We start from the raw sequence: 21,266 nt of genomic DNA, 5'->3' as shown, positions 1-21,266 counted from the left end.
ACTGTGACTTTTATTCTGTGTGAAAAGCAGAGTCATTGGAGGTTTCTTGACAGAGGAATGATACGGTCTGTATCATGTTTTAGAAGGATTCCTCAGGTTGCTAGACTGACTCGGGAATTGGGGCAGGAGATGTGGTGGCTTAGACTAGTGCTGGGAACAGCACAGGTAGCAATAAGTTATCAGGTTTTAGATATATTTTTAAAGCAGAGCTGCAGAATCTGCTGACAGACTGAATATGGAATATGAAAGAAAGGAGAGTTGAGGATGACATAAAAGTTTTTGCCCTAAATGAATCGAAGGTTTGAGTTGCCATTTGGTGAGATGGAAGACTTCTGGAAGATAAGTTTTGGGGTGGAGACACATGGAAATCAAGAACTAAGTTCTCAACATGTTAAGCTTGAAATACCATTAAGACATCCAAGTGGAGATACTGAGTAGTCACAAGTGGATGAGAGCCTGGAGTTAAGTGGAGAGAGAGATCTGAGCTGAAGACGTATACATGTGGGAATCACAGAGAGCAATTACAGCCAACAAACTGGATGAAATCCCTAGAGGAGGAGGCTCAGCATTCCCAGCATTCACGAGTGGGGAGGGAAGGAGGAACCAGCAAAGGAGACAGAAAGGACCAGTTGGTGAAGCGGAGAACTAAGACGGTGTGCTGGAAGTCAACTGAAGAAAGTGTTTCAAGAAAGGAGTGATTAAATTGTGCCAAATTTTAATGATGGATCAAAGAAGATGAAGGCAGTCAAAAGGTACAAACTTCCAGTTATAAAATAAGTAAGTCGTGGGATGTGATGTACAGCAGGGTGACTGTAAGTTAGTAATACTGTACTATATATTTGAAAGTTGCCAGGAGAGGACATCTTAAAAGTTCTCATCACACAAAAAAAACTTCATAACTATGTATGGTAACAGATGTTAACTAGAATTTTGTGTTAATCTTTTAGCAATATATACAAATATCAAATCACTGTTGTACACCTAAAACTAATATAATGTTATCTATCACTTACACTGCATTAAAAAAAAGAAGGGTGATTGAAAACTGATCACTGGATTACAAATGTGAAGGTCACTGGTGACCTTAACAAGAGCAGCTCTGGTAAAGTGGTGGAGTGAACACCTGACTGGGCCAGGTTTAAAAGAGAATGGGAGGAGAAGCGTTTGAGAGAGTAAATGTCAAGACTTGAGGAGCTCTGCTGTGAAGAAATGAGATATGAAAAATGAGATAATAGCTAGAGGGGGATGCAGGGCCCAGAAACGGTTTTGATGAAATAGGAGGCACTATACCATGCTTGTATGCTGATGGCAATGATCTGGTAAAAAGGAAAATAGGCTGATGCAGAGGGCAGGGAGGAGAAATGCTGAAGCCATGAAGCTGAGCAAAGGAGCGGGGTGGAAGCTGGTGCACAAGTGGAGGAGGGGCTGGAAGAGGGCAAGGACAGTACATCCTCCTACAAAGGACAGGGAGCAGAGAGTGTGGGACAGACGCAGGGGGGTTGGTAGATGGACTGGAGGGAGCAGATGAAAATCTATTGTTTCTATTTCTAACTACTGTTTAGTGCTTTTATCATCCATTTTAAAAGTTATGTTTAGAAGAACTCAAAGTTTATGTAAACTTAGTACACATGGATTCACAAAATAAACAAATACCTGTTTATTACTATTGTTTTTTAATTAAAAATGGAAGAATGACCCCTCAAATTCTAGAAAGGATGCAGTTTCATGTGAAAACTGGCCCACTAACATTTGCATTGATACCCCTATGAATTTAGAAGGTCCCCAAAACGAAGAATCACAAGCCCAAACTCACAAGGAATGCTTCATTGAACTCAAAAGAGCACGGAAATTGCCTCTGAAGCTGATGAACACAGTCAAGCCACTGTAAAAACACTGGGCAACGCTCGTTCAGATCATCCGAGTTCTCCCCATGACCACACCGGTCAGCAAACTTGTGGCCAAAATCCAGCCACTCCATCTCCACGAGGACCTGGAAACCCTGCGGGGAAGCACCCAGGAGAGACCCATTTGTGCTTGTCTATCCAAACTGTAACTGTCCTGAGCCTAATGTCACCAACAGTGATCCCTTTTAACGCCCTCCCACTAAGCCCACCAGGAGCCTCTAACCCAGCCCCACGGCCAAAGGATGGGACACAGGCTTAGGGCAGTGTCCCGATTCCCTCAACTCCATTGCATAATCATCAAAAGGGTGGTAACTAAGCATTTATCTAAGTCTTTGTTGAGACTATTTATATTTTTAACCCTTCATTCACTATAAAAAAGTCATACTTTTTTTCCCCCTTAATTTCTTTTTTATTTTTTAATTTCTGTCTTTCATGGTATCCTTACAAAGTCATGTTTGTAAAATCTTTCCCCATCCCAGATTTACATATATTTTAGGGTACCTTTATGGTTTTTCTTATATCTTTAACCCAATAGGTGATTATTTCACAATAGGGTTCTTTCTCCACAGAACATTGTGGTGATATTCAGACCCATTACCATAATAAGCATGTCAAGATCCTTCTATAGAAGCCCCACTTTCCTGGGGTATCCAAGTAGATACTCTGCAAAGGAAAACATGTCTGTATTCTCAATACCTTGTTATCCACAATCTACCCCCTTTTAAGAGGCACAAGCACTGTGGTATGTACCACAACAATTTAGCTCAAGATAAAGGAGCAATGATTCAAAACTAAAGAAATTTCACTTTCACTGGACCTAGCCACCTCAATCAAAACTGATCATAAAACCCTCCAAGGTTTCCCCCATTCATCCTGAAGTGTCAAATCCTACCTCTATAGTTCGGTAATAAGGGTCCAGCAAGAGCTTAGCCAATGCCACAATCTGGGGGGTGCGGTCCCAGCCATCCGAGCAGTGTGCTAGCACTGGTCGTTGATCACGATCCACAGCATGCACTACCAGAAGTGCTGACTTCAGAAGCACAGACAGGTGATGGAGCCATTTTGTACTTTCAAGAGCTGAGAGCCAACTACAAAAATAAAACAGAAGGGGATAGGAAATGCTGATTTTTATGATATACTGGGTCATGCCAAATACCAGTCATATTAAAAAGCAATTCCCAAAGACTTTTCCTTCCAAATAAAACACTGCCAAAACAAACAGAAAATCTCTGTGTTTACAAAGCATGTACAAGAATGAAACCCAAGCCCTACCATGCAATAGAGGAAAGCCTTAGAAATAGGACAGTAATTAACAGGGCCACCTTCTGTTCCAAAAATCTTACAGCTAATTTCCCAGAGAGAATTAATATTTAATATTTTTTAGTCCATAATAGGTGTATCTACCCAGTATAAGAAAAGTAGCTCTTCCTGGAATCTTTTCCAAAAAAACCAAAAAAAAAAAAAAAACAAAAAACACAGCCACTGAGATGGAAAAGAGAAAATATTTATATTTAATGATCAGCAACTCTGCCCAGCAAGTTCTCAAAAAAAAAGGTAAAGAAAAATCAAATATAAGTATGTCTGTAATAAGATACAAGCTAGATGCCACATCCAACAACAGTGCAGACAACATCGCTTACTACCCACACCCCAACACCTACCACTGATCAAGTCTTGAATGTCTATGGATTAAAACTGGATGGGCCCAAACTAATGATTTAGACTCACACAAATTAGTACGCCTGTGGCTACACAGTTGCTGGGCTTAGTACAGACTAGATTCAGCAGGGATCTAAAAACCTTTTGAAAGGCCTTCAGGAAGTATCAGATCCCAAGAATGGCCCCTTGGGAATAATCACAAGCTGATCACAAATGGTTTTTTAACTGTGTTGACATTTTATTTCTTGTGCCCTGTCATGAATTCTACTCCCCAACCCCCCAAAGAAGCTCCAATTTCTCCAAAATGTGATCAGATTTGTAGTTAAGACCACAGTCTAGTCCTTCAAACTCTGAGTTTGAGGAGAGAATAAATACTTCTGTCAGGGGACTATGAGAAGGCTTTTGCCAAGACTAGCCTATAAAGGCTTATTAAACCTTGGGGAATGAGTATGAATTTTTGGAATAGTCCAAAGAGAGGGTCTTTCCAGGCAAACAAACACCAGAATGTACTGCATAAGCACTGGCTTCACATGGATTTGCTTGTTATACCAACCAGACTCTGACTCCTCAGTGGGCAGACACTGTGTCTCAGGCACAGCTATACCCTCCTTGTGCAGTGCCTAGCACACACTGAAGGTTCCTACTTTTTAAAACGTGGATAAAAATTCTATCTCAAGACCTTCTATGTCCTACTAAATACCTGAGAAACATTTTTTGCTGGTGGATTGATTACTTATTCTCATTTCTCACACAGTCTTGAAAAAAAATAAAAGATGAGGCTTAGGAGAACAAATACTAATTTATCTCCTGGCCCCTGGAGAAACAGTAAATGAGAACCTGGTTCTCTTGAACCTGACTGAATCATTCTTACATACCACTTGGTGTCATCCATCCATGCCTAACACAGAAGCTGCACTCCAAAATCTGCCAACGGAGGAGGTGTGCTGAGACTCCAGTCTCCCTTGTCCTATTCTCAAAAGCTGAGGTAGCAACCTAAGCATGCTGTAGCCCTCTACAGCTGCAAACAAGTGTCAGGAGGCTCGCTTATAAGCTGGTCCCGCCTCTGCCATAGCTTTTTATCCACAAGGGAAGCTTCAGTACTGCATTATGATTTGCTGCCAAAGACAGACAAAGCATTTCCTTCTTCCTTTACAACCTCCCTCCTCCTCCCTGACATTCATTTGGACCAAGCAAGGGCTAATTACATCTTCTTGACTCAGAGTTTAAAAAACAGCTTTTTAAGAAAGAATTTTAACTTATGGAAGATATTAGAGATCAGGTAGTACTGACTCTATCCCTTTTATTTTATAGACAGGAAAAACTGATAACCACAGGAATTAAGCCACTGGCCTAAGTCACACAGTCAATTAGTGGCAGATCTCCTGAATCCTCAGCCAGGCTCTTTCTATGCCCTCCCCTTCCTTTAGGAAAGAGTACTACTAGCTAGGTTCTGAATACGTATAGCAGATGCAAGTTGCTAATCCCCAAAGCAGGGCAGCGATCTCATTTCCAAGGACAACTGCTTCACCCTCTGGGCTGACTGCAACTGTGATGAATTTAATCATTTGCTACCAGGAGTTAGTACAAGTGGTTCAGGCAGCCATTTGATTTAATAAATCAAACAATGCTGCAAAATTGATGCAATCATGAGATCTATTGAACAGAACCCAGGGAAACAGCTATGGGACCTAGCACAAACACCAGAACAGAGAAAATTCTGTCTTCTCTGGCACCATTTCTGGCTTCCTGAAACAGTAAAACAGGGGCTTTGAAATATTTATCTGTCCATATTTGTTTTACAGAGCATTCCTCCTAATTTATCTTGTATTCAAACAGTTCCCTTGGGGGGAGGAGTGTTATTTCACCTTCCTCACAGCAAATGCCAGCCATTCATTTTTAATAAGCAATAAAAATCACAGTAATGTTCTTAGTAAGTAAGATGGTAGTTTAGAAATCAGAAGCAAATGTAAAAGGAACTGACCTACTGGCAAGTTTAAAGAATTTTTAACCCTTTTCAGAACATAATGAATAAATTTTTATTCTTCACGGTAAAACATTCCAGTTCATAGCAAGTTAAGTGTCACTACAGTATGTCAGAAAACAAAGAATTAAGTTACTCTGAGTCAAAAACATGTGGAAGAGGGCCCAGGAAAAATAAGAAGGCAATGCTTCCATTCTGAGGGCTGAGATCTGTTCTTCGCTGCACATTTTAAACCTTTCAAAGTGCTAGATTTTTCTTCCAGCTCCTCCTTTGTGCTGCATGCTCCTAACACAGGAGTAAGAATAACCATGGACTCTGAAAGTTAAACTGAAATTTACCAAAAAATAGAAAGACACCTTCAAACTCATTAAAAAAAAAAAAAAAATCAGTGCAAACTTAAAGCCAAAGCCAAGGTCTTACTTTCCCGGATCTGGCATCTGTGTGCACAGCAATCGCAGAGACTGAAAACTCCTCCGAATTGAATGAATATTTGCCATCCCCATAAAAACAACTTCACAGTTCGGGTAATACTCTGGAGAGAATAACAACAAAGAGAACACAAACATGTTGAATTTAAAGTCCAAATGGCCAAATTTAAAAGGAGCAAACTGGCTATAAAACAAACCCACTGTAGCTGCCGACTCATGAAATGCCAATGTTTTGATGCCTATTAGTTCAGTCCTTTATTATGAGAGGACTTTATTATGAGTCCTTGATTTTTAGCTGTCTTTTCAAAAAGGAAGGTTAGATTTGTGAAGAAGATACTGATATAAAATAGAAGCTGTTATTTTTTTTAAAAAAGATGTGTATACTTCCACCTTACCCCAGGTTTACTTCTTGGGCCTCTCCTAACTTGCATCTCTGGAATCTCTTGGAAAAGAACGTAGCAGAACCATGCATTTCTGCATTCAAATTTCACCTTGGTACAACTGCTTTTAGATTCCAGCTTAGCTCACATCTGAAAAAGGAGCTCAGTGCCTCTACCTGCTCCAACAGCACACAACTGGCACCTAACAGGTCCTTCCCTGGAGAAAGCCAGCGTTCAAACAGTAGGGGTGTTAGAGGTCAAGACTGAGGCACTTTGCTAGAGTTTTGTATTTGCTGCTTCAATTTCTACCCCATGTTTTCTAAGTAAAAGTCATGTGAGGAGTTTTCTGTGAGGCTAGTAATGAGCATACCCACTGTCAAACACAAAAAAAGCGTTTAGAAGGCTGAGAAATTGAGCTGCTAAAGAAGTTTCCAAACATAACAGGTCTTATTATGGGAGAGGATTTACTTTCCTTATCACCTAAAAGTTGGCACAGGGAAGGAAGATTCTTTGGTTTCACTGCACCTCCTCCTCCATTTCTCCCTTAAAAAGAGCATACAGTATTAAGAATCCAAGAAGGAGCTCTGGCTGTCTCAAGACAGGATGAGGAACATGGCTTTCCATTCCCTTCAAATTGAGAACTAAGACCCAGCTGGGCATGGGGTGGACTCACAGGGACAGAGGGTCAGGGACGAAAGCACTGTGCACCTCACCTGGGCATTCACAGCCTCCTCCTTTGGCTCGGTTCGCCACAGCTGCTGCATAGGAGCGTGCATCCAAGATCAAAAGCTTCTGTGGTTGGACAGCCAAACTCTCTGCTCCTGAAGCATTTGACAGAGAAGAATCTAGGGACATCAGGAGCAGGAAGGAAAAACTAAATGAACCTGTCTCTCCCAGAATTGTCGCAAAATAAGAACTACAGGCACTTATTACAGTACCCAAAAAACTCGATTAAGTGAAATCCACCTAAGCAAAACTACATTAATACAATAGGACTTCTCTCTCTAGTTTGTTTTCTATTTTGCCTACAATCTCCTATACCGCATTTCTACATCTGTAGTCCTAGAATGACTACAACATAATCCTGGTGTTTTCCCCCATGGTCTGGAGACACTGCAGGTCCCCTATCACATATATATTCCATCTTGTCACGATGGCAAGAAAGACAACAAACACTCTAGTCCACTTAAACCAAGTCTGAAACAGAGGGTCTTCTGGTTTTTGCCAAGATCCATGACTCCTCAAACAATCCCATCAACTGATGCTTCACTCTCTCTCTCCTATGAAACAAATTCTGTGTCTTATAAGAAGAAGGCCATTTCAAGAAAAGGTTCTCAGATGCTATAAAAACTGCTGCCAGAGGCCCAGGGAGCACCTTACCAAACTCCACATCAGAAAGGTCTCCTGCATTGGGGAAGTCTCGGGGACTGTTCCTAGTTGACAGCTTGCTGCCACTGGATCGGGAGTCGGAGGCACAAGCTTTGGCTACTGACTGCACCAGGTGCTCATCATCAGCATTTCGCCAGCCCCACCAGCTGACCTCCGGCTGTCCACAGCGGGCAATGACAGCTCCATTGCTCTGGTGCCTGTGCGGGGAGCAAGACAACAACTGTACCCATCCCAGTGGCCCCATTCAGATGCTCTGTGCTCATACAAAAAGTGAGATAGTAGATTTTAAATGCCTTAATGAACAGCTTGACTGAAGGTAAGTGATGGGTTAGCTTCAAGTCCTCTCAGGGCAGAAGTCTTATACAGCAACAAGAATAACAAAACCCCCGGACTTCCCTGACGGTCCAGTGGTTGAGACTCCACACTTCCACTACAGGGGACACGGATTCGATCCCTGGTCAGGGAACTAAGATCCCACATGCCGTGCAGTGCAGACAAAAAATAAATAAGTAAGAATTAGGGACTTCCCTGGTGGTCCAGCGGTTAAGACTCCGTGCTCCCAATGCAGGGGGCCCGGGATCGATCCCTGGTCAGGGAACTAGATCCCACATGCCACAACTAAAAGAGCCTGCATGCCACAAACAAGACCTGGCACAGCCAAATAAATATTTAAAATAATAATAATAATAATAAAAAATAAAAAATAACAAAACCTATCTGCATCTTTCTTGATTATCAAACCATCTTAGAGACCTTTGTAGAATAACCAACAAAATGATAAAAGTGTATTTAAAAGTGTATTGTCAGAGAAAAATTAATATTCATAAAGAAAATACTTGAATATTTAAATTTATTTTTGGAAAATCAGTTAAAAAATAAACTACAAATACCACACTTAATAATGAAGTATTAATCTCTCCTTTTTAATACTACACCTGAATATCCTAGCATAATAGATGCTGACAAACATTTGTTTCCTCACTGACTTCCGAGGGACAACTGTACACTTGGGGCTGGCTTGAGGATTCTTTTCAAAACAAGATCCCACACGTGGGACTGAAATACTTACCTGGCCCATAGTGGACTGCTTTACAAAACCTCCTGACATTTCATGAATCACAACTGCTCTTACTATAGGCAGATAGCTCAATGAGCCAGCCACCCTTCTGTAAACTATTAGAAGGAAATGAATAGCATAGACATCAATAAGCCATACTCTGATAAGATCCTTTATCAAGAAATAAGACCAGGGCTTCCCTGGTGGTGCAGTGGTTGAGAGTCCGCCTGCCGATGCGGGGGATGCGGGTTCATGCCCCGGTCCGGGAAGATCCCACATGCCGTGGAGCGGCTGGGCCCGTGAGCCATGGCCGCTGAGACTGCGCGTCCGGAGCCTGTGCTCCGCAACGGGAGAGGCCACAACAGTGAGAGGCCCGCGTACCGCAAAAAAAAAAAAAAGAAAGAAATAAGACCAGAAATCATACTCATAGTCTACCTTAAGATGCTCTAAAAACTCAAGCTTTTCCTCATTAGGAATTTTAGTTAGGCAATTTCAGCAACTAAAAAGTTATAAAGGTAATATTATTTGGCAATGAAAAGGAATCAAGTTCTAATACATGTTACAACACGGATGAACCTTGAGTATGTTATTGCTCCTAAGTGAAAGAAGTCAGTTATGAAAGACCACATACTATGATTCCATTTATATAGTGTCCAGAATAGGTAAATCTATAGAGACAGAATGTAGATTTAATGATAACCCAGAGCTAAGGAGCTTGGGGAGGGAATGGGGAGTGGCTACTAATGGGTCTGGGGTTTCTTTCTGGGGTGGTGAGAATGTACTAAAATAATTGTAGTGATGGTTGCACAACACTGTGAATATACTAGAAAAAAAATCACTGAGCTATACACATTAAAAGGGTGAATTGTATGTGACATCTCAATAAAGCTGTTTTTAGAAGTTATAGAGGTAATCAGTTCACTTTAAAAATAAATGAGTATAATATAAAAGCTAGTAAGCAAAAAATTTTAATGTCTCCCAATTCTATATCCTAGAGAGAACTGTCAATGTCTTTTACTCCCATTAAAATTGTTTCTAAACATATATTCATACACACATATAACACATGTAGGGCACAGATGGATTTTTAACAAACAGACTATTGAATCTATTTATCTTGTTCAAGGAACAACGTGAGAAGGATTTTTGTTTTCAATCCTAAAACTCATAAGCAATAAATTAAATGTGGCAATAATCAAATTCCACTGGAACCATCAGTTTGCTTGTAGTTTTTAAATCCTCCCTCATTAGGAGACAAATAATGGAAAGTACTTGTGTATTGCCAACACATTCAATTGGGTCACCTGCTGAATGGAGCCAAACTATAAATAAAACCTCACTGATTCTTAAAATGCCTCCTAGCATATTATAATAGGTGCTGAGTAACCAATGAGCTGATTGACAGCAAACCCTTTACAGGACAGGCTGGCAGGGCCTTTCCTGCACATCCTTTTCTTCTGAAATCTTTCCCAGCAATGCTGGAGAGGAACAGTAGATGGCACTCGTCAGCCTGGGTCTTGGCTTTTAAGGGCCACATTATTTTTTTTTTGGCCGCACCACGCGGCATGCAGGATCTTACTTTCCCCACCAGGGATCGAATCTGTGTCCCCTGCAGTGGAAGCAGGAGTCCTACCTAACCACTGGACTGCCAGGGAATTGCCTAAGGGCCATAGTATTATAATAGCTAGATTGCAACTGAACTGCTGCAATAAGCAGTGAAGTTTTCTGCAGTCTTCTAAATGCTTTAGATTGCATGAAAGAGAACGAAAACACTACAGCTAAAAATCACTAAAGAGCATTTTCATCATTTTACAAATAGAACAAGGAAACATAAAAATTAAGATGTCCAATGTATGAGTCCCCTACTAAACACTAAATGCTTCAATTTTATATAGAAAGATACAAATGTTTAAACTATCCTTAAGTTAGTATTAATCAACTCCCTAAATGACTAGAAGTTTCTAACAATCACTCAATGCACAAAGGGCGAGAGCTGTGAATTGCACTACAGATGGGCGCCCTTCGCACCATCTTTCTGTGTTAAAGCAATCTGTCTTCAATAATAAATCCAATTAAGCACTCTCTCATCACCATAGGAGAAAGCACTAAATCAGGTGCTGGTTCAGCATGGTGCTGTCAAGTAACTGCTGCTAGCAACCTCAGGAGTCATTACTGCAATTTACAGACAACTACATTCAGTAAACACATGTTGGATTCAGAAGCATCCTGCCACCTGAGCTAGGGAAGCTTATGCCCTCTGGAATAAACTTTGGAAGGGGAAAGAAGCTTCCCATGTTTACTCTAAGTTTTTCTTCAGCCTACACTTTTAGGCCTCTCTACCAACAGGGAGAATTCACCAAAAGACCCTTACTTTGAGAATGAGAATCCTTTCCCCTTATGCTCAAAGTCAGCAAACCTCACAAATGCCAGGGCTGCTGATCTAACACAGCTGCTGTCCGCAGAGCAGCAGCTGGCTGCTTTCCCTATTTGAGCTGGGCCGATCACTGATAAGACTCATTAATCCTTTCAGCTTTCACTGCTCTCTCTAATTCCTGTGTCATCCTTACCACTTGAGTGATAGGTAAATTTGGTGACCTACTTTTCTAGGAGTGTCTGAAAACGGTGATGAAAACTGAGGCTGAAAACTTAATGGGTTCCACTGGGACAGAAGCAAATACGTACTTTTCCATCTCTCCCTCTTCAGTGTGGGCATCAGAATCTGCCTTCCATGGGCTAAACAAGCTGCTTACCTCAGTGGGAATTCCACAAGGAAATAAACCCCTTCTTACAACCTCAGTATTTCAATGGACTGCCTCCTGGCATGAGTTTCTAACTAAACCTCACTGGTTTGGCCCGAATTCAAGGAGAGTCCATAATTTCTGCAAACTGGAAAAATGAAATGGAGAATGTGATATTACAAGGACATCTGAAACTGTTCCAAAATAAGAGGGAATGACTTCTTAAAAATTTAACATGATTCTGTGAGAACTGAGCTAGCTAGTCACTGAATTATAAAAGCAGCCCCCAGGAATACAACCTACTCCAGACATTGCTTAGGAAGCCCAGTGCTTCATTCAGATGTCGCAGCATACCTGTGAAGTAAGAACATCATTCCCATTTTACTAACTGGGAACAGGCTGAGGTCAGTTAGGGGACTTACTCAAGGTGCCACAGCAAGGCGTGTCAGAGAGAAGACCTGAATTCTAAAATCTGTGCTTGGGCCTCCCTGGTGGCGCAGTGGTTGAGAGTCCGCCTGCCGATGCAGGGGATACGGGTTCGTGCCCCGGTCTGGGAGGATCCCATATGCCGCGGAGCGGCTGGGCCCGTGAGCCATGGCCGCTGAGCCTGCGCGTCCGGAGCCTGTGCTCCGCAACGGGAGAGGCCACGACAGTGAGAGGCCCACGTACCACAAAAAAATAAATAAATAAATAAAATAAAATAAAATAAAATCTGTGCTCGTCACCACACCACCACCCCTTTCTAGGACCTGCCTCCCTTGACTCTCCCTCCTTTGATCTCTGATAGCATCTATCCAGCCAAGCCCTAGCCTTCTTCTCTAAATGCTCCCTCTCAAAGCAGACCTCCTTCCATGTGTCAAAGTTTCAACCACAAAGACAATCACAAATGACTCAAATCTACACTCCCAATTTGTACTTTCTAGGGTTCATCTCTCTTAATCCAAAGGCCAACATCTGAAGCTAAATGCAATGAGCACATTATCTTCCCACAGAATGTCAGAAGGATCTTAAAATAGCAAGTCCAGCCACTTTTCTATTAAAATTTTCTTTTCAGTGTCAACTGAATCATCAGGTAGTGTTCCAGATGAATTACTGGTATATGACTGGACGAGCAGCTTCAGCAATAAGGAAGTACAGAATAACCTGGAAAGTTCCCTGACCACCCCCCACCACCACCCCCAGGTTAGCAGCAAGAGAGGCAGCAGACCACATGCAGTGGGCAGTAGCACCAGACCAAGCTGGGTCTGGCCAGGCTTACTTACCTGTAGACGACGGCGGGGATGCGCTTCCAGGACCTGAAGCTTGCGACACTTTCTAGTTCTTTGTCAGTGATCCAAGCAGGCACTATGAGCTCCTGTGGATAGCTACCACACAGCCTAACAGGGAAGGTGAGGAAGAGGGAGAAGGGAAGAAGACAGAGAGGGAGGGGAGAAGAGGGAGAGACATGAGTGAGCCAGCAGAAGGATGTCGATCAAGCTACCCCAGAGCCAGTAAAAAGGCAATGAGGAGCATTACCTGAGTCTTGGCCTGCTCAGCAGAATGGGTTGCCTTAAGTGTTTACTTATGTATATGTCAAATGATACTATCTTGGATTGTTCCACTTGATGCTGCCTTTTGGAAATCTGGTGATCTTAACTATCAATGTAAAAAGGGGAGTTGAGAGGCAGTTACTCCACTGTAACTGTTGTAACCAATATGTGGGTCATTTCTAACTACACAAATGCCCAGTCCAACTGCAGAGGTGGAAGTCTGTGTTACCTCTACCAGACCCTCAGTCTTTCAGGGAAACATGAGAAGAAGGGCAAGAGCCCACAATTTCAAGTTTCCAGAGACATCATAGGATTACTAACATATTCTTTGATGTGAACCAAACAGGGTGTCCTAATTATAGGTAACAGGTGCAGCCGTGGGTATACAGATAGAGCACTATGGGTAAGCCCCATCTGCATACATAATCGTAGCTCCATTAAGCCAAGTTAGTAATGTGAATATGCTATTAATCATAATTTCTATAAACATACTTCAGAATAAACTACACTCAAGGGGAAAAAGCTGTTTTTCTCTTTTTAAAATTTAACTTTTATTTTATATTATAGTTGATTTACCATGTTGCATAAGAAAAGCTGTTTTCATTAGGGAAAATACTAGTAGGCACATACTAGTCAAGCTGGTGCCCTAGAAAGCATTATTTCTGATAGGTTTTTTACTTACAAGACATGTCTCTCTCTGGGAAACCCAATATTCCTTCTCAATAGTGAAGGCAATAAGACATTTAATCCAAATCCAAAAATATACAAACTGCTCCTCGTCCTCCACTACCACCATCTCTACCACCATGCCCTACCTACTCTATGCATTAGGGGAAGAGGCAGAAAAATACAAACTGCTTAGGAATTGAGGGTTCTGATCATTCTGCACTAAATCTCTCTCTCTTATTCTCAATTTCCAGATTAAGTATCAGGAATTCAAAAGCCTAACCAGGAGAAGGGAGACTGACCAAAAGTAGCTCCACAAACTTCTTAATACCTATCTACAAACTCCTAAAAATAACCTAGGACACAGATTATAAATTAACACTCTAACCGTGAGTCTTGTTCCTTTTATCTTCTTTTAAACTTAAGAGTAAATTTGGCACTTATTCTTCCTTTGTAGTACGAAGAACTTTTCAATGTCCTAAAGGCTGGTTCTGAAGTGGAAATAGTGGACTCAAAGAAGTTAATTTTTAAAATCCATATTAAAAAGATTTCTGAAAACCACTAGCTTTTGAACTCAAAAATTTTTTCTCAACAAGCTTAGCTTAATTCAGGTTTTGTTTTACTTCACCCAATATTCTGCATCACTATATTCCTTGTTCTCTAAGGATTACATTACCTAGTAGTCAGCTCTTCAGCACGTATGAGCTTCTCACTTGTAGATAAGCAGTTTCCAGTATAGGAAAGGTGGGTTACATGTGAGCAAAGCCTGTGGCAGCCTCAGGCTCCCTGAGGACGCCCCTCCTCTCTCCACCTCAATTCTCTAATGTGACCTGTCATTGAGAACAGGCAAAAGTATGACATGTCTGTAGCTCCTGATTCTTCACACCACCTCCTTGGCCAAGGTCCATGTTAAGAGCTGTGCGTAGTAATTAGCTGTTGTTTTTCCAACAAAAAATGAAATGCTCCTGTGGCTACCCACAAACAGTTCAGGAAAATACCTATCACAATTTGAGGCAGCTGGAAGGACAACAGAGTGATTAAGGCCTCCAACTGCTGCAGGGAAACTTAAGAGGAGAAGGATATGTTAATTTTAAAATTCTGGACAATTTTCTTTTGTTTTATAGAAATTTGGATCACCAAAATCACAGTAGTTAACTGCCCTCCCCTACCAAAGTTCTTATACCGTTTAGGGAAATAGGTAATGGGAAATATTTAATAATGGTTACATTAACATTTAATGGTTAAGCGATCATAGCTGTGACATTAGTTTTAGATCAACAAATTAGAGAATAATACGGTAGCCTATTTCATAGGATCTGGAGTAAAATTACAGTAAAAACCAACTCCTAAGTGTTTTATCACTGCTTCTGAGATCACTAATCTTATCTCTAATGTGATGTCAAGCAGTGATGAGAACAATAGAAACTCCCTGTCTACAGGTAAGCACAATATTATCTAGACATGCATATGCCAGGAAGAATAGGAGGGGACAGAAAGGAAGGTTCCAGGATCCTACTATAAGTAAGGATCTCTTTCCACTCCAGTGATAGCAATGGGAACAGAAGGCCCAGAAGTACACTGAAGATGAGGCATTTAGATTTAATAAATAAAACTCCATTTCAAAGAAGAAGTCTAAATTCAAATGTTCTGCCACATGAGAACTGGGGTTTCTTGCAAAGGCAGGGGCCATGAAACACAGTCCACAGGGATCAAATACAACTCACTTGTACTTTTCATTGATGTTGGAAATCCTCCAGGCGTTGTTCATATCAAAACCCATCCGCTCCACTTCGTTTTTAAACCGTGATGTTACGTGTTCCCCTAGGAACCACAGATAGGAGAAAGGACGAAATGAATACGATTTTCCACAACAGGTGGAATGAAAGCATTGCTACCCTGCTCAGTTATGTTTAAAAAGGTATTGTATAAATAACATATTTAGTTTAAAAAAATCTCCTGCCAGAATAAGACTATAAGAAGAAATGAGGAAATTAATTTTGATTTTAATTAAAAATTAGTATTATCTCTTCAATTTAAAATAAACTAAAAAACAAAAAAAGAATATTATCTAATCACTACTATCAAATTTGAGAGTAGTATCATTGGGCTCATTTTACAGAGGACAAAACTGAGACTGAGGTGATTATTATGGCAGGTCTGTCTCATCTCAAAACCCATGTTCTTATCCCTATACTGGCTACTTTCCCATTTCCACACTGAGACTGATGGTATACATAAGAAATAAAATCAACAAGTTCATCAAGAATGGCAGCACAGACCTATAACTCCTCATGAGAAACACTTTGGGCCAGATTTCAGAACCTGAATTTTCTGGATTTTAAGGTGTGCATGTATAATAATACTGGGTTAATGATATCAACAGCATTAACCAAACGTTAACATCATTACAGTGAAATGCATGGATAATTCACACTAAATGAGATAAATAAAGCAACAAATAGTTCAGATCAAGTCAAACTACCAAATAAAATAAAAATCTTTTGATTTTCAGAACCTTACAGATTACAGAATTGCAGTTAAAAGATCATGGGACTTTTAACTGCCAGTACCCAGGAATCTCAAGAAACATCACACTAGTAACTACAGTGCTGAGCATTTGTAAGAACACCCACCCAAACAAGTATAACCTGCCTACATTTGCCCTAATGAATTTGGCTGCTTCTTCAAGACAGCGAGCAACAAAGGCAGAAATGAACCGAACATAAAAGTCATTAAATCTGAAATAACTTCCTTCCTTGAAAACAGTCCTAGAGCAGTAATTTTATAAAAAACAAATAAACAACAAAACAAACCATTAAGCAGTATCTCTAACATACAGTATTATAGGTTGTAAAATAAATACTGGTGGGGGCTGGGAGAAACTACAGTAACAAAAGCATAAAACAGCCAGCACTGGTGATCAAAGCTTTGCTCTCCCTGGGAGAATAGCTTCAGAATACGAAATAGCAATTACTTGAATGAAGGACAAGTCTATAAAACTACTTCCCATTTAAACTGCTTTTCTTGAGCTTAAACTAAGTATTATATGTTTCCTGAAGGAGAGCTATAAAAAGGTGAGGTTCAGAGATGCAGGAAGAAATAATCAACTGAATCTATCCCATTTTGGAAAAGTTTTAAAAGCAATATAATCTTCCAAATAGGAAAAAGCTACCTGTATTGGAGCGCTGTCTACAAATTGCAAGGAATGGTGACCATCAATAATTCTACACAGGGAATCTTTCACTTTTAATCCCAATATAAAAGCTGTAAGAACTATGGCAACTTCCAAGTTCATTAATTAATGACAAGATTTTCCCCAACCTGGGATACAGCTCCAAGTCTTTGCAAAAGGTAAAGGTATTTTAATTAATGGTCATTTACATTAGTACCTCTATCTTAAACATACTCTAAATAGGATCTTCTATAACTTTAAAATAATCACTGGCAAAATAACAAGAACCTCCTCCTCCTCCTCTCCCACCTCCTTCCCCTCCTCCTCAGGCAGTTTTCTACATAGAACAATTGCCCAAGAAAGGGCTTAGAATTACCATCCCCAGCATGAAATTCTGAGCTACACACAAGAAATATATACTGAGTAGTGAGCACAGAAAATCTGTTGTTTCAAGTTCCTTGCGAAGAGTTTTAATTATCTTTGTATCCTCCAAAGCAGTGACTTCATCAACTTCAACTTTGAAACTGACCATCACAACCCACAATAAGAATGTTTTACATCACAATTCAATACGACATATTTATTTTTTAAGTTTCACAAAATACCCACCCTTGCTATGTGTGTGATACATTGATATTTTCTATCCTGAATTTTCATTTCATATTTCATTTCTTAAAACTTTGATTTCATGACCTACTGGTGGATCACAACCTAGTTTGAAAACCACTGCTTGAAAAAAAAATTTAGCAGCAGACCTTACATACATGAGTAATTCAACTGGCTTTTGCTAAATTGTGTTATAAGTTCACTTGTGTTTATTCTGCCAGAAAAGTGCATGCCAAGCACATATATTGCTGGATTTCCCTTAAGAACTCCCCTCTCAGAATTCTCATGTCTCCATTGATTCAACATTAGATATGCTGTAATACCCCAATTTATTTGTTTAGCTTTGTATTTCCATTTCAACCCTTCCTGTGTGCCTCCCCCATCCCCAAATGAGGATCTGTCCCTTTTTAACATTTTGTATTTCTTATACCACAAACAGTGTAGCAATTCTTATTTTAATGGGAATGAAAAAATTTTAAAGCAGTAAATCCCTCTATCATAACCACAGTGTCAACCAGCAGTCTAAAAAAAATTTCCCCCCAAAAGTCTAGCTTCCCGGTGATTCTGAGTATTCAAGCCTACAATTATACACAACTTAAAGGCCTGGGATAGTGAGGAAGAACAGTATCAGAGTCAGAGAAGGTGAGAACTAGCCCGCCCAGATTTTCAAATACGGAGGGAAGAATCCTTCTTTTCTATGAACAAAGGTCCCAGTGCAGTCGTCTAGATGTACACTTACTGGACTGCATTTAAACTCAGAAAACGGACTCTGCTGACAAGGGCTTTTACTTTATACGAAACAGGCAGCTGCACAACAGTGTATGACCCAGAGTCATGCTATTCATAGTTAATCAAAATGTGCTTAATGGGTATATCATAGAAGAGAGGTCAGAGATGTGGGTCTGATGCTACTAAAATAGCAACTGAATTGCCCAGTCATCTGTCAGGACTCCAGATTAATGCTGAAGTACAGAACAGTCACCAAGAAGGCAGCTAAAATGAGAAGGATGTTGAGCATATGGGAGAGAAGCTTTAAGCTTTAGTCCATTCTTTTTTTTTTTTAATTTTCTCCTGTTCATTTTTTTGTTTGTTTTTTTGTTTTTGTCTTTGTTTTTTTTGCAGTATGTGGGCCTCTCGCTGTTGTGGCCTCTCCCATTGCAGAGCACAGGCTCCGGACTTGCAGGCTCAGCGGCCGTGGCTCACGGGCCCAGCCGCTCCGCGGCATGTGGGATCTTCCCAGACCGGGGCACGAACCCTTATCCCCTGCATTGGCAGGCTGACTCCCAACCACTGCGCCACCAGGGAAGCCCTCATTCTTATTTAAAGTTTGAAATGGGGCTAAGAGCAGAGTCAAGAGTTTTACAATGAACTCCAACAGCAATGTGGTGACTTCCTCCAAAGCAGATTAAGACTTAGAGCTGTGGCCACAGTATGGCTGGCTTAACTATCACAGGTTCAACAGTCAGAAACTACGATTTATATGAATACAGGGTAATGATGTAATTTGCCCATTTCCCCCCTCTCTGACACATTCTACTCTTAACAGGCTAGGCAGAGAAGAATCCATAAAAGGTTTTATTAACTTCTGAAAGACTAAACTAACTTCCACCCTTCAGAGTCTATGCTCGTGGTCTTATGTGTTGGGGCAGATTACAGAATGGCATGACTCTGAAATATCTCAAGTGCCGTCTCACAGAAAGATGATTTATAAGAATGTCGTTTTCTGGTCTGCTCGTAATTGGAAAGTAATGCTGTAGCCACCACCAACACTCAATGACATCGGGTGGAGACGGAAGAACTAGGCTGGCTGGCTTTAAAAATGCCACCACAGGGGCTTCCCTGGTGGCGCAGTGGTTGAGAGTCCGCCTGCCGATGCAGGGGACACAGGTTCGTGCCCCGGTCCGGGAAGATTTCACATGCCGCGGAGCGGCTGGGCCCGTGAGCCATGGCCGCTGAGCCTGTGCGTCCGGAGCCTGTGCTCCGCAACGGGAGAGGCCACAGCAGTGAGAGGCCCGCATACCGCAAAAAAAAAAAAAAAAAAAAAAAAGTGCCACCACAGTTTTTTTTTTTTTTTTTTTTTTGCGGTACGCAGGCCTCTCACTGCTGTGGCCTCTCCCGTTGCAGAGCACAGGCTCCGGACGCACAGGCTCAGCGGCCATGGCTCACGGGCCCAGCCGCTCCACGTCATGTGGGATCTTCCCGGACCGGGGCACGAACCCGTGTCCCCTGCATCGGCAGGCGGACTCTCAAACCACAGTATTTTTTAAAAGCAGGTTTTCCTCTGTACTCCACTGTGAAAATATATAAAAGGAAAAAGCCATACATATATACACACACTCAAACCAAGTCACTGAAGTACAGTAAGATTGCATGTGAGTTGTAGCAGGTTGACTTCAGTGTGGAATGTATATATTGAAAAGAAAATACAACCTTTATTCATAAAGTTCCAATCAGTTACAATGGCACCGTCTTGTATATTCATAATTTCCAAAATGTATTCACAAGCATGGCACATAGGAGGCACTCAAACATTTACTGAATTGAACTCTCCAGCATTAACAGATTTGATCTTCAGAATATCCAGATCAGCTTGGGCAGGAAGAAGAAAAATGTCTCACTTTGAAGAACAAAAGAAACTGAAGTACAGAGAGGATAAATGGCTTGCCCAGTATTAATTTTTAAAATTAAATGGTAGAGTACAGGTTTGAATTCAGGTTTTCTAGTTCCTAAATCAGTATTCTAACCCCCAAATGCCTCCATCCATCACAAACCCATGAAAAGACAGGAAATTGGATGTCCTGGTGGCCAACGAATACCAAATATCTTCAAGAAGGGAAAGACCTGGGGACCAAAGTCATCTCAGCTCAGAACAAAGCCATCTATAATTAATAGACAGGAGTGAAGTTTTGATCTGACACATCTTAGGAATATTCTAAGAGTTGACTCAAATCCTAAAGAAACTAAATTATCAAGGGAATAAGGAATCATCTAAAGATGAGGAATTTTCAGTCTGTGGTTGTGAGAGAAACAGGTTAGGAGAAATTCAAGCCTTGTTAACTAAACACTGGCAACCCAAAACTAGGGAATGCCTTTTGGAGTTAAGAGTTCTTATATCAAAGTTCTTATATAACATAATACAGCAAGATACACTCAATAACTTCATTATCCTAGGAGATGGTAGAGATTAAAAATCTAATAAATAAGATATAATGGCTAAAAACTTAGCAAATATACATGTAAGATTTGTGCATCTCATTGCATGTAAACGTTACTTTTTTAAAAACTAAAAAAACTTGAAAAGAGCCATAAACAAAGAAATTAAAATACAATGGCATCTCATATAAAGAAGGAAAAAGAAAGATGCAACGGATAAAGGGAGTGAAGTGAGAGACAGCTAAGGCACATTCTCGTCACCTTCCAAGGTTGGTGTGGGTGACTCTTCTGAACGACTTTGGGTTCCATTGGCTGACCAGGCTTGTGGGAAGCTTGGATTCCTAGGGCTTTCCCTGAGGCTCCACAAGGGCAGGTGCCTCTGTTTTTCATCTCTGTATCCACAGCACCCCATACAGTCAGCTCCCAATAGCTGAGAACTGGGTTCAAGTCCTGGCTCTGTCACTGCCTAGCAGTGGGACTTGGCAACAGGTTTTACTCTGAGACTCCGTTTCTTTGGCTCCCAAAACAGAAACACCAGCCTATCCTGCCTGTTTGACAAGGTCATGAGGGTCAAACAAAAGTACATATTAAAGGATCTTTAAAA

At 40.9% G+C, this 21,266-nt stretch overlaps 1 protein-coding gene across 1 annotated transcript in view; it reads right to left on the bottom strand.

Annotated features, from left to right (window-relative positions):
* MTMR3 (myotubularin related protein 3) overlaps window positions 1-21,266 on the bottom strand; it is a 57,327-nt gene that overhangs the window by 9,505 nt on the left and 26,556 nt on the right. Inside the window, exons 7-13 of the mRNA XM_079716970.1 lie at window positions 15,456-15,552; window positions 12,799-12,912; window positions 7,733-7,938; window positions 7,066-7,197; window positions 5,965-6,076; window positions 2,797-2,992; window positions 1,814-1,999 (exon numbers count right to left, since the gene is read on the bottom strand). Of these exons, the coding sequence (XP_079573096.1) occupies window positions 1,814-1,999; window positions 2,797-2,992; window positions 5,965-6,076; window positions 7,066-7,197; window positions 7,733-7,938; window positions 12,799-12,912; window positions 15,456-15,552 (1,043 nt within the window). The remainder of the gene's footprint in view (window positions 1-1,813; window positions 2,000-2,796; window positions 2,993-5,964; window positions 6,077-7,065; window positions 7,198-7,732; window positions 7,939-12,798; window positions 12,913-15,455; window positions 15,553-21,266) is intronic.

This window comes from Hyperoodon ampullatus, assembly GCF_949752795.1.
Source record: "Hyperoodon ampullatus genome assembly, chromosome: 13".
NCBI lineage: Eukaryota > Metazoa > Chordata > Mammalia > Artiodactyla > Ziphiidae > Hyperoodon > Hyperoodon ampullatus.
The sequence above is the reverse complement of the archived record's forward strand: the minus strand, read 5'-3'. Positions and strand labels throughout refer to the sequence as shown.